The following is a 12,872-nucleotide window of genomic DNA, read 5'->3' as shown; positions in this document are numbered from 1 at the left end:
GGTGCTGTGCACATAGTAAGCGCTCGATAAATACGATCGAATGAGGGATTAAACCCAAACCGTTCCTCCGCTCTGGAGCGCTAAGGTGCCACAGGCGCTCAGAGATCTCCCCCTCCCGCCGGGATGTGGACTAGGGACCGTGAGCGCTCCGATTCCCGATAACGATGATGATGGTATTGGTTAAGCGCTCACTGCGTGCCGGGCACCGTACTAAGCGCTGGGGTGGATACAAGCAAATCGGGTTGGACGCAGTCCCTTTCGTTCATTCGTTCAGTCGTATTTATTGAGCGCTTACTATGTGCATAGCGCTGTACTGAGCGCTTGGGAGAGTACAGTAGAGTCGAGTACAACGGGGAGGCAGCGTGGCTTAGTGGAAAGAGCCCGGGCTTGGGAGTCAGAGGACGTGGGTTCTAATCCCGGCTCCGCCCCTTGTCTGCCGTGTGACCCGGGGCGGGCCGCTTCACTTCTCTGGGCCTCGGTCACCTCGGCCGGAAAACGGGGATGAAGACCGTGAGCCCCACGTGGGACAACCTGACTACCTTGTATCCACCCCGGCGCTTAGAAGAGTACTTTCCCCTGTGTCTACCCCAGCGCTTAGAACGGTGCTCGGCACATAGTAAGCGCTTAACGGATACCGACGTTATTATTATTATTACTCGGCACGTAGCGCTTAATAAATATCATTATTTTTATTATTACAGTATAACAACAGACATTCCTGCCCACGATGAGCTCGCAGGCTAGAGAGGGAGACAGACGTTAATAGAAATAAAAGAGGTAAATAGATGACAGATATATACATACGTGCTGTAGGGATGGGAGGACGAGTGAAAGAGCAAGTCAGAGCGGCGCAGAAGGGAGCGGGAGAAGAGAGGAGGGCTCAGTCAGGGAAGGCTTCTTGGAGGAGGTGGGCCTTCAGTCAGGTTTTGTGGTGGAGGAGAGCAATTAGAGAGCAGCGCGGCTCAGGGGAAAGAGCCCGGGCTCGGGAGTCAGAGGTCCCGGGTTCGAATCCCGGCTCTGCCCCTCGTCAGCTGGGTGACTGTGGGCGAGTCACTTCACTTCTCTGGGCCTCAGTTCCCTCATCCGTAAAATGGGGATAAAGACCGTGAGCCCCACGGGGGACAACCTGACGACCCTGTCTCTCCCCCAGCGCTTAGAACAGTACTCTGCACATAGTAAACGCTTAACAAATACCGACATTATTATTATCATCTGTCTGATGAGGCAGGACCTGGGCGAGAGGTCGGCGGGGAGCTAGACGAGGTGGAGGGACAGGGAGAAGGTCGGCGTTAGAGGAACAAAGCGGGCGGGCCGGGTCGGAGTGCGAGAGGAGCGAGGTGTGGTGGGAGGGGACGAGGTGGCGGACGGCTTCAAAGCCCACGGTGAGGAGTGTCTGTCCGATACGGAGGTGGATGGGCCGCCCCCGGACTTCCTGAGGCGGGGGGAGACCCGGTCTGAAGGTTTTCGAAGGAAACGGCCGGGGGCGGCAGAACGGAGGGGGGACTGGAGCGGGGAGAGACGGGAGGCCGAGACGGTGATCGGGGCCGGCCGGGAGAAGGGCCGGCGGTAATGTGGACGGAGAGGAAGGGGCGCGTTTCGGTCGCGTGGTGACGGTCGGACCGACGGGATTTAGCGATGGCTCGGATACGTGGGTGCGACGAGAGGGGGGAGTCGAGGATGAGGTCGAGGTTGCGGGCTTGGGAGGCAAGAGGGAGGGTGGTGCCGTCACCAGCGACGGGAAAGTGAGCTGGACGACAGCGTCTAGGTGGTGGGAAGATAAGTTCAGTTTGGGTCATATCAAGTTGGAGGTGATGGGAGGACACACATTCTTTCACTAGTATTTATTGAGCGCTTACTACGTGCAGAGCGCTGTACTAAGCGCTTGACATCCGAGTAGAGAGGAACCCGCGTGGGGCTCCCCGTCTCAATCTCCCTTTTGCGGACGAGGTGACCGAGGCCCCGAGAAGTGAGGTGAATCGCCCGAGGTCACACGGCAGACGAGTGGCGGGGCCGGGATTAGAACCCGTGACCTTCGGGGTCCCGGGCCCGGGCTCTGGCTATGGTGCCACGCTGCTTCCTCTGTCTTTCTCCCCGTGTAATTAACGAAGGTTAGAGCGGTTTGTTACCGAGCGCCCGGAGCCGTGCGGACTGTGAGGTTTCCTCTCTCCGAGAACCGGTTTCCTACTCGGTTTTGCGTTGTTCGTTCCGTCGTTTCGTGGCTTGTTAATTCGGCAATTCATGGTTTTGGCCATTCAGGTTTTTGCGAAGCCCCCCCGGCCTTGTCCGTTCATTAACGTACGACATTTGTTCCGCCCTTGCTGCATTCCAGGCGCTGGGGTGATCGGGTCGGACCCACTGGGGACTACAGATCTCGAAGGTAGGGAAAATAGACATTTATCGCGTGTTCGCTATGTGCCAAGCGCTGGGGCAGACTGTAAGCCCGGCGATGGGCAGGGGCGGTCTCTCTCTGTTGCCGAATTGTCCATTCCAAGCGCTTAGTCCAGTGCTCTGCCCATCGGAAGCGCTCCATAAATACGATTGAATGAGTGAATACAGGTGATAAGACTGAGCCCGTCGTTGGGCCGGGATTATCTCTGTCTGTTGCCGAATTGTCCATTCCAAGCGCTTAGTCCAGTGCTCTGCACATAGGAAGCGCTCAATAAATACGATCGAATGAATGAATACAGGATAATCCGGCTGGATGCTGTCCCTGTCCGACCTATTGCTGTTGTTTTGATTTGTTTTAATGAGATGTCCATCCCCTCGATTCTATTTATTGCTGCTGTTCTTGTCAGTCCGTCTCCCCGATTAGACCGCGAGCCCGTCAGTGGGCAGGGACCGTCTCTATCTGTTGCCGAATTGTCCATTCCAAACGCTTAGTCCAGTGCTCTGCCCGTAGTAAGCGCTCAGTAAATACTATTGAATGAACGAATGTCTTGGGGCTCACCGTCTAAGCAGGGAGGGAGTCCCGGCTTCGAATCCTCATTTCACAGATGCAGGAACTGAGGCCCAGAGAAGTGAATAATAATCAAATAATAACGACGATGGTATTTGTTAAGCGCTTACTATGTGCCAAGCACTTTTCTAAGGTCTGGGGGGATAGGAGGTAATCTGGTTGTCCCACCTGGGGTTCACAGCCTTGATCCCCATTTTACAGATGAGGGAACCGAGGCCCAGAGAAGTGAAGTGACTTGTTCGGGGTCACTCAGCTGAGACTCCCAAGCCCGGGCTCTTTCCACTGAGCTTCGGGCTCACATTTTTTAATCCCCGTTATCGCAGATGAGGTCACTGAGGCCCAGAGAAGTGAAGTGAGTTGCCCCAGGTCAAATGGTTGAACTCTGTGCTGCGGCCTTTTATCCACAGATGATGGTGGAGAATGGGAGACACGGAGGAGGAGCAGCGGAGGGAGGGAGGGAGAGACAAACGGTGACCGTTGCAGTCACGGAAAGAGGGACTGGAAAATGAAGGAAAACGAAACCAACTGGGGGAGGCGAGGGCGGCTCATTTTTAGGGGCAAATTGGCAGAAATCCCCAAGTCTCTGGCCCTCTACCAAAAATAAGGACATTTAAGAGAAGCAGCGTGGCTCAGTGGAAAGAGCCCGGGCCGGGGAGTCAGAGGTCATGGATTCGAATCCCTGCTCTGCCACTTGTCAGCCGGGTGACTGTGGGCAAGTCACTTCACTTCTCTGGGCCTCAGTGACCTCATCTGGAAAATGGGGATGAAGACCGTGAGCCCCACGTGGGACAACCCGATGACCCCGTATCTCCCCCAGCGTTTAGAGCAGTGCTCTGCACATAGTAAGCGCTTAACAAATACCATCGTTATTATTTAAAGTCAAGGTTATCGATTACGCCCCAGGTCCGGTTAATACCCTTAATAATAATTATAATGAGCTCATCGTGGGCAGGGAATGTGTGTGTTTACCGTGGTATTATTGTTCTTTCCCAAGTGCTTTTGTACGGTGCCCTGCACACGGTAAGCGCTCAGTAAATACGAGGGAAAGAATGAATTCAAGGTTTAAGGTAACTCGTCAGCCAAGACGGGCTCTTCCTGGGGCCCAGATCTTCTCATCTGTTAACAATAAGAAGTTCTTACTGTGCGCTAAGCACCCTACTACTACTACTACTACTGATAAGAATGGTGATATCTGTTAAGCGTTTACTATGTGCAAAGCACTGTTCTAAGCGCCGGAGGGGATACGAGGTGATCAGGTTGTCCCCCGTGGGGCTCCCGGTCTTCATCCCCGTTTGACAGATGAGGTCACTGAGCCCCAGAGAAGTGAAGCGACTCGCCCAAAGTCCCACAGCCCACAAGCGGCGGAGCCGGGATTCGAACCCGTGACCTCTGACTCCCCAGCCCGGGAGTCATTATCCTCTGTCGTCCTCAGCGCGTAGACCGGTGAAGGAACTGAGGCCCAGGGAAGTGAATAATAATAAAACAGTAATTAATAAGGATGGTATTTGTTCAGCGCTATGGGTCACTGTGTGTTAGAACACGAGCAAGCGCGTGGCCAGCCCCGTCGTCGTGATCGATATTATTTAAACCGCAGCATCGAATCGCCGGGGCAGATGGAAAACGATGACCCGTGGGGGGGGGGGGGGGGGCTCGATTTGTTCGTTTTTTTCCATAAACGGATAAGGATAATAATTGTGCTATTGAGTGCTTAGTGTGTGCCAGGAACTGTAATGATAATAATAATTACGGTACTCGTTAAGCGCTTACTACGTGCAGAGCACCGTTCTAAGCGCTGCGGGAGATACAGGGTCATCAGCCTGTCCCACATGGGGTTGACATTTTTTAAACCCCATTTTTACAGATGAGATCACTGAGGCCCAGAGAAGCGAAGTGACTCGCCCACCGTCGCACAGCGGCCAAGTGGCAGAGCCGGGATTCGGACCCATGACCTAGACCGTGAACCCCCGTGGGACAGCGGCTCATAAGCGTGTGTCTACCCCGGGGCACAGAACAGTGCTAGTCCCATAGTAAGCGCTCACCAAAGACCATCCAAATTATCAGAGAAGCAGCGTGGCTCGGTGGAACCAGCCCGGGCTTGGGAGTCGGGGGTCGTGGGTTCTAATCCCGCCTCCGCCGCCTGTCAGCTGGGTGACTTTGGGCGAGTCACGTCACTCCTCTGGGCCTCGGTTACCTCATCTGGAAAATGGGGATGAAGACTGGGAGCCCCACGTGGGACAACCTGACCCTCTTGTATCTACCCCAGCGCTTAGGACAGTGCCCGGCACATAGTCGGCGCTTAACGGATACCGTCGGCGTTATTATTATTAGCCCTCTCCTTCCCCTCCCCATCCCCCGCCCGCCCCCGGGTTTTTATTTTTACGGTGTTGGTTGAGCACTTACTCTGTGCCAGGCTGGGACAGATACAAGCTAATCAGGGTGGACACAGTCCGTGTCCCACTCGGGGCTCGCCGTCTTCATCCCCATTTTAAAGATGAGCGAACTGAGGCCCAGAGAAGAGAAAGTGGCCCGTCCGAGGTCACCCGGCAGACGCCCCGTTTTAAGGATGAGGGAACTGAGGCCCAGAGAGGAGAGAGTGGCCCGTCCGAGGTCACCCGGCAGACGAGTGGCGGAGCCCGGATTAGAACCCAGAGTCCTTCTGACTCCCCGGTTTTATTTTGAACCCTTGCCTGCTCTCTTGGACCGATCAATAGGCCGTCACAGCTTCCGGCTTTCGTATTTCCCCCGCCACTGTACCGAGCGCTTGGGAGACACACTTGGTAGACGCGTTCCCCCACCCTCGGTGAGCTAACAAAACCCCGCCGAAACCCGAGCCCGAGTAATAATAATAACAGTGGTATTTCTTAGGCGCTCGCCATGTGCCAGACACCGTGCCGAGCGCTGGGGTGGATGCAAGCGGATGGGGTTGGACGCGGTCCCTGTCCCCACGTGGGGCTCCCAGTCTCGATCCCCATTTTGCAGATGAGGGAACTGAGGCGCAGAGAAGTGAAGGGACCTGGCCAAGGTCACTCAGCAGACAGGCGGCGGGGCCGGGATTCGAACCCACGACCGTCCGAGGAGGCGTCTGCCGCCAGCCAGGTGAATTCGACCGAGCGGTATGTGTGCGAAGACGGGTCCCCAGGGAATCAGAATCAGCGCGGCTCAGTGGAAAGAGCCCGGGCTTGGGGGTCAGAGGTCATGGGTTCGAATCCCAGCTCCGCCACCTGTCAGCTGACTGTAGGCAAGTCACTTCACTTCTCTGTGCCTCAGTTCCCTCAACTGTAAAATGGGGATGAAGACTGGGAGCCTCACCTGGGCAACCTCATTCCCCTGTATCTCCCCCAGGGCTTAGAACGGTGCTCTGCACCCGGTAAGCGCTTAACAGATACCAACGTTATTATTAGTTAACGGTGTTTAAGCGCTTACTAAACTAAGCTCTGGGGGAGGTACGTGATAATCAGGTCCCACCTGGGGCTTACGGTCTAAGGAGTCAGTCAGTCAGTCGTATATTTACTGAGCGCTTACTGGCTGCAGAGCGCCGTACTAAGCGCTTGGAAAGTACAATTCGGCAACAGATAGAGAAAACCCCTGCCCAGCGACGGGCTCGCGGTCTAGAAGGGGGGAGACGGACAACAAGGCAAAACAAGTAGACAGGCATCCGTACCGTCAAGATAGAGCAGCGTGGCTCAGTGGCAAGAGCCCGGCCTTGGGAGTCAGAGCTCATGGGTTCGAATCCCGGCTCTGCCACTTGTCAGCTGTGTGACTGTGAGCAAATCACTTAACTTCTCTGGGCCTCAGTTACCTCATCTGTGAAACGGGGATTATCTGTGAGCCTCCCGTGGGACAACCCGATGACCCTGTATCTACCCCAGCGCTTAGAACGGTGCTCGGCACAGAGTAAGCGCTTAACCGATACCAACATTATTATTATCAAGAGAATTATAGATATATATACACATCATTAATAAAATGGAATAATAAATAGGTTCAAATATACCCAAAGGTTGTGGGGCGGGGAAGGGGGTAGAGCAGAGGGAGGGAGTAGGGGCGATGGGGAGGGGCAGAGGGAAAGGGGGAGGGGGAACAGCTATCGGATCCCCATTCTGTAGATGAGGGAACTGAGGCGCCGAGAAGGGAGATGACTGGCCCAGGGTCACCCGACAGGTACACGGTGGAGCCGGGATTTTCCACCGCCTGTTTATGGAGAACTTCCCGACCTTGGCGCCGATCCGGACGATGCCGTGTTGCACTGGATTTCCTTATGCCTTGTTGGTGCGCAGATCGGGGTTTATTTGTTTTTCCTTTTTCAACGGAAAAAGAGGAGGGTGGGGCTTTGGGGTTCCTTATTAGGGTATCCGTTCAGCGCTTCCCGTGTGCCCGGCGCCGTATGTCTCAGTGGAAAGAGCGTGGGCTTGGGAGCCGGAGGTCATGGGTTCGAATCCCGGCTCCGCCACCTGTCGGCTGTGTGACTGTGGGCGGGTCACTTCACTTCTTGGTGCCTCAGTTCCCTCATCCGTAAAATGGGGATGAAGACCGTGAGCCCCACGTGGGACGACCCGATGACCCTGTGTCTCCCCCAGCGCTTAGAACAGCGCTCGGCACGTAGTAAGCGCTTAACAAATACCGACATTATTATTATAATTATAATACGGCAATAAAGAGACCGTCCCTGCCCACTACGGGCTCACAGTCTGGAGGAGGGGAGGCAGACCTCTAAACAAGTAAACAGGCATCAGTATAAATAAATAGAATTATAGATATATACCGCAGTGGGGTGGGGTGCGGGGGGGAAGAGCAAAGGGAGCGATTCGAGGTGACGCGGAAGGGAGGGGGAGCTCAGTGTGGGAAGGCCTCCCGGAGGAGGTGAGCTCTCAGTAGGGCTTTGAAGAGGGGAAGCGAGGGAGTTTGGCGGAGGTGAGGAGGGAGGGCGTTCCGGGCCCGCGGGAGGACGCGGCCCGGGGGTCGACGGCGGGACGGGCGAGAACGGGGGACGGCGAGGAGGCGGGGGGCGGAGGAGCGGAGCGTGCGGGGTGGGCGGTGGAAAGAGAGAAGGGAGGAGAGGTAGGAAAGGGCGAGGGGACGGAGAGCCTCGAAGCCTAGAGTGAGAAGTTTTTGTTTCGTGCGGAAGTCGACCACTGGAGGTTTTCGAGGAGGGGAGTGACAGGCCCAGAGCGTTTCTGCAGGAAGATGAACCGGGCAGCGGAGTGAAGAATAGACTGGAGCCACGCTGCTTCCCAAGCATGTAGTTTCCCCAGCATTTAGTCCAGTGTCTCCACAGAGTCAGCGCTCAATAAATATGATTGACTGACTGCCTGACATTTTCGGATACGTTCTCTCTCTACCAGAAAAAATCTTGAAAGACGAGAACCGTCCCATTCATCTGCTCCAAGTCCCGAATGGGATGCCCGTCTAACTGGAGCACGGTACGTTCTCTTTTGCGGTTTGCCTTCTCACAATTGTACTTTTTAGAAGTCCGTCAAAACCCGCTTTTGAGCGGTGGCTCCGGTTCCTCTCGAAAGCGGCTGGTATTTTTGTTTCCCTACGACTGAAAGGGGAAAGCTTTATTTTTAGACCGAATTCACGGGCACCGTCGGGGATTATTTTCTTCAAGAGCCATTTTGTCCCCGGTCCCCAGTTGTCACCGTCTTCTACTTTTTCCCTCTCCCTTCGGCGCCGCCCTGCCGTGCTCCCTTTCTCCAGCCCTGCAGCGCTTAGGTCCGTATCCGTCGTTCGGTCGGCGACGACGATGACGACGCTGATGATTGGGGTGTCTCTTAAGCGCTCGCTGTGCCCCGAGCACTGTTCCGAGCGCTGGGGCGGGGACGAGCTAATCAGGTTGGACCCGGTCCCTGTCCCACGTGGAGCTCACAGTCTTCGTCCCCATTTTACAGATGAAAATGAGATAAGTCACATTTTTCCAGGAGTCCTTTCGGCTCCCGGTAGGCGTTCGGGCCCTTCCACGCCCTCGTCCGTCCCCCCGCCTCTAGACCTCGAGCTCGTTGTGGGCGGGGAGGATGTCGGTTGTATTGCGTTTAGTCCAGCGCCCCGCACCCAGGAAACCCTCGGTAAATAGGATCGATATGGGGAAGTCTTCCCACGGGAGCAGGGAGCTCAGATGTCCCTCGGTCGGCGGTATCTGTGGAGCGTTTATTACGTGCAGAGCGCGGTAATAATGATGTTGGTATTTGTTAAGCACTTACTATAATAATGTTGGTATTTGTTAAGCGCTTACTATGTGCAGAGCACTGTTCTAAGCGCTGGGGTAAACACAGGGGAATCAGGTCGTCCCACGTGGGGCTCACAGTCTTAATTCCCGTTTTACAGATGAGGGAACTGAGGCACAGAGAAGTGAAGTGACTTGCCCACAGTCACACAGCCGACAAGTGGCAGAGCTGGGATTCGAACTCATGAGCCCTGACTCCAAAGCCCGTGCTCTTTCCACTGCGCCACGCTACTATGTGCAGAACACTGTTCTAAAGCACTGGGGGAGATACAGGGTAATCAGGTTGTCCCACGTGAGGCTCCCAGTCTTCATCCCCATTTTCCACATGAGGTCACTGAGGCACAGAAGTGAAGTGACTCGCCCACAGTCCCACAGCTGACAAGGGGCAGGGTCTGGATTCGAACCCATGACCTCTGGCTCCCAAGCCTGGGCTCTTTCCACCGAGCCACGCTGCTTCTCTAAGCACTTAGGAGAGTGTAATAAAATAGAGTTGGCAGACACGTTTCCTGCCCTCGTTCTCGCCCGTCCCGCCGTCGACCCCCGGCCCCCGGCCCCTCGCCGTCCCGGAACGCCCTCCCTCCTCACCTCCGCCAAACTCCCTCTCTTCCCCTCTTCAGAGCCCTACTGAGGGCTCACCTCCTCCGGGAGGCCTTCCCTGACTGATCTCCCCCTTTCCCTCTTCCCCTCCTCCCCATTCCCCCTTCCCACAGCCCTTGTGCATCTCTGTATATATTATTTATCACTCTGTTTCGTTAACGCCGTGTGTATATTTACGATTCTATTCCCCCTTCCCCCTCCCCACAGCCCTTGTGCATCTCTGTATATATTATTTATCACTCTGTTTCGTTAACGCCGTGTGTATATTTACGATTCTATTCGTCTCGATGGTATTGACGCCCAACTGCACGTCCTGTCTTGTCGTCCGCCTCCCCCTTCTAGACCGTGAGCCCGTCGGTGGGCAGGGACGGTCTCTATCCATCGCCGAACCGTCCGTTCCGAGCGCTTAGTGCAGCGCGCTGCCCGCAGTAAGCGCTCAGTAAATACGCTCGACTGACTGCCCCGGATGAGCCGACAGTCGAAACGTTTGCTCGGTCGTACCTTGGACGCCTCCCGGAAGGAGGACCTCGGCTCTTTCTCCCCCTTGGGGCGCGTCGAAGGGAGCTCGGGGAGGTTTATAACTTGCGCTTTGTGTTTTTTTCCCCTGACCGCTGCCAGAACTCACCCCCTCACTCTTGGGCTGCGCCGCCTTAAAATGCCAGTCACTGTAGTCGGAAATATGATTCTCTACACACGCGCTCCCGCGCGAACACGCTCTCCCTTGCTTCCCGGCTCCCCGTTTCCCCGTCTCTCCCCCTTTCTCTCGTGCCGCCCACCGCTTCCTCCTCTCCTGCCTTCCTTGGGTCGGCCGCCGGGACCGAGCTCCCGAAGCAGGCCGAGAGGTATCGGTCATCAAACGGAAACGTTGCTCGGTTTAGGCAGAGCTAAATTTTTGCTCAGAGTGTCAGGATTCCAGTTCCAAATTGGAGGGCGAGTATGGGTTTGGTGGGGCATGGGACGAGAGGGGAAGCAAAGGAGGAGGAGACTGGAATGTGGGAAGAATTCTGAATTCTCTTATTTCAAGAATGCCTAAATGGGGAACTCGGGGAGGGGGCGGAAGCATCTTTAAGCTCTAGACCCTCTCTGGACTGTAATAATAATAATAATGATGATGATGATGATGATGATGGTATTTAAGTGCATACTATGTGGCAAGCCCCGTTCTAAACGCCGGGGTAGATACAAGGTCATCGGGTTGTCCCACGTGGGGCTCACAGTCGAAAGAGCCCGGGCTTGGGAGTCAGAGGTCGTGGGTTCTAATCCCGGCTCCGCCGCTTGTCAGCTGTGTGACCTCGGACAAGTCGCTTCACTTCTCCGGACCTCATCTGTCAGATGGGGGTGAAGACTGTGAGCCTCAAGTGGGACAACCTGATCACCTTGTATCCCCCCCCCAGTGCTTAGAACAGTGCTTTGCACATAGTAAGTGCTTAACAAATACCCCCATTATTATTATTAATCCCCATTTTACGGATGAGGTCACCGAGGCCCAGAGAAGTGAAGTGACTTGCCCAGAGTATCACAGCTGATAAGTGGCGGGGTCGGGATTAGAACCCACATCCTCCGACTCCCGAGGCCGGGATCTTTCCACTGAGCCGTACTGCTTCTCTGAGTCTCACTGTGGGTAGGGACTGTCGCTGTTTCTTGTTGGATTGTACTTTCCCGAGAGCTCAGTACAGTGCTTTGCACGCAGTAATCACTCTATAAGTACTCTCGACTGACTGACTGATTTTGTAAAGGCAAAGCTGCCTCTGATTTTATTTCCCAGAGCATGGAGAATACAATTTAAAATAATCCTTATGGTATTAAGTGCTGATAATAATTCATTCATTCATTCAATCGTATTTATCGAGCGCTTACTAGGTGCGGAGCACTGTACTGAGCGCTTGGAATGGACAGTTCGGCCACAGATAGAGACCATCCCTGCCCATCGACGGGCTTGGCACGTGGTATTCTATGTGCCGTTCGTGGGCAGGGATGGTCTCTATCTGTGGCCGAATTGTCCATTCCAAGCGCTCAGTACAGTGCTCTGCACGCCAGTGAGCGCTCGATAAATGCGATTGAACGAATGAACTCGCAGTCCCCGTTTTACCGATGAGCTGAGACCCGGGCGAGTCCAGAGAAGGGTGTGAACGCGTTTTGGGTTCAACTTCGGTTTGTCAGTGGTTTAGCGGGTGATCGGCTCCTCGAAGAGCCGATCGGCGGGGGATTCGATCGGTCGGTCAGTCAGTCATCGGTATCCGTTGCCCTCCCCAGCTTCCCGGCTTCCACCGAGGAGAGAATGAGCTCGTCTCGGCGTTGACGCCGGATTCGTCGATGGGGTCTTGCCGGGGAATGTGGGATTGAGTCATGGACCTGGCTACGAAAGACGACAGAAATCCCCCCTGGATCCAGACCCGCGACCAGGAAGCGGGAGAGCAGCAAGCCGGGTAAGCCCCCTCTCTCCGTCCTTTCGCTTTGTCTTCGGCCTCCCCGGGCGGCTGCTGCCGCTGATGATAACGATGGCGCTTATTCGACGCTTACTCCGTGCTAGGCAGCGGGGCGGACGCGGGCAGGTCGAGTCGGACCCGGTCCCCGTCCCCCCGTGGGGCTCAGGGGCTCCATCCCCATTTTACAGATGAGGGAACTGAGGCCCGGAGACCCACTAGACCTCACTGCTTCTCATTCATTCAATCGTATTTAATAAGGTTGGTATTTGTTAAGCGCTTACTGTGCGCAGAGCACTCTTCTAAGCGCTGAGGTAGGTACAGGGTCATCAGGTTGTCCCACGTGGGGCTCACGGTCTTAATCCCCATTTTACAGGTGAGGTAACTGTATTTATTGAGCGCTTACTATGTGCAGAGCGCTGTACTAAGCGCTTGGAATGGACAGTTCGGCAACGGATAGAGACGATCCCTGCCCGTCGACGGGCTCACGGTCCAATCGGGGGAGAAGGGCGGACGAAGACAAGACAACTTAATCGCGATAAATAGAATCAAGGCGGTGGACACCTCATTAACAGAATTAATAGGGTAATAAAAAATCTATACAAATGAGCACGGTGCTGAGGGCGCTGAGTTCTTTTCGCCCCCACTCAGACTTTGGATTTGACCATCCGGTCGA

General features: G+C 55.1%; 1 protein-coding gene across 8 annotated transcripts in view; it reads left to right on the top strand.

Moving 5' to 3' along the window:
* STK38L (serine/threonine kinase 38 like) overlaps positions 1-12,872 on the top strand; it is an 84,030-nt gene that overhangs the window by 20,243 nt on the left and 50,915 nt on the right. For 3 of the 8 annotated variants that reach the window (XM_029057208.2, XM_029057210.2, XM_029057197.2), the window contains exons 1-2: positions 8,299-8,376; positions 12,027-12,199. In XM_029057208.2, the coding sequence (XP_028913041.1) occupies positions 12,120-12,199 (80 nt within the window). In that variant the 5' untranslated portion in view covers positions 8,299-8,376; positions 12,027-12,119. Of the gene's footprint in view, positions 1-2,329; positions 2,378-6,016; positions 6,053-8,298; positions 8,377-12,026; positions 12,200-12,872 lie in introns of those variants that run through there. The other 5 variants (XM_029057188.1, XM_029057195.2, XM_029057187.1 and 2 more) reach the window with 4 other exon arrangements.

This window comes from Ornithorhynchus anatinus, chromosome 2 (genome assembly GCF_004115215.2).
Source record: "Ornithorhynchus anatinus isolate Pmale09 chromosome 2, mOrnAna1.pri.v4, whole genome shotgun sequence".
NCBI lineage: Eukaryota > Metazoa > Chordata > Mammalia > Monotremata > Ornithorhynchidae > Ornithorhynchus > Ornithorhynchus anatinus.
The sequence above is the reverse complement of the archived record's forward strand: the minus strand, read 5'-3'. Positions and strand labels throughout refer to the sequence as shown.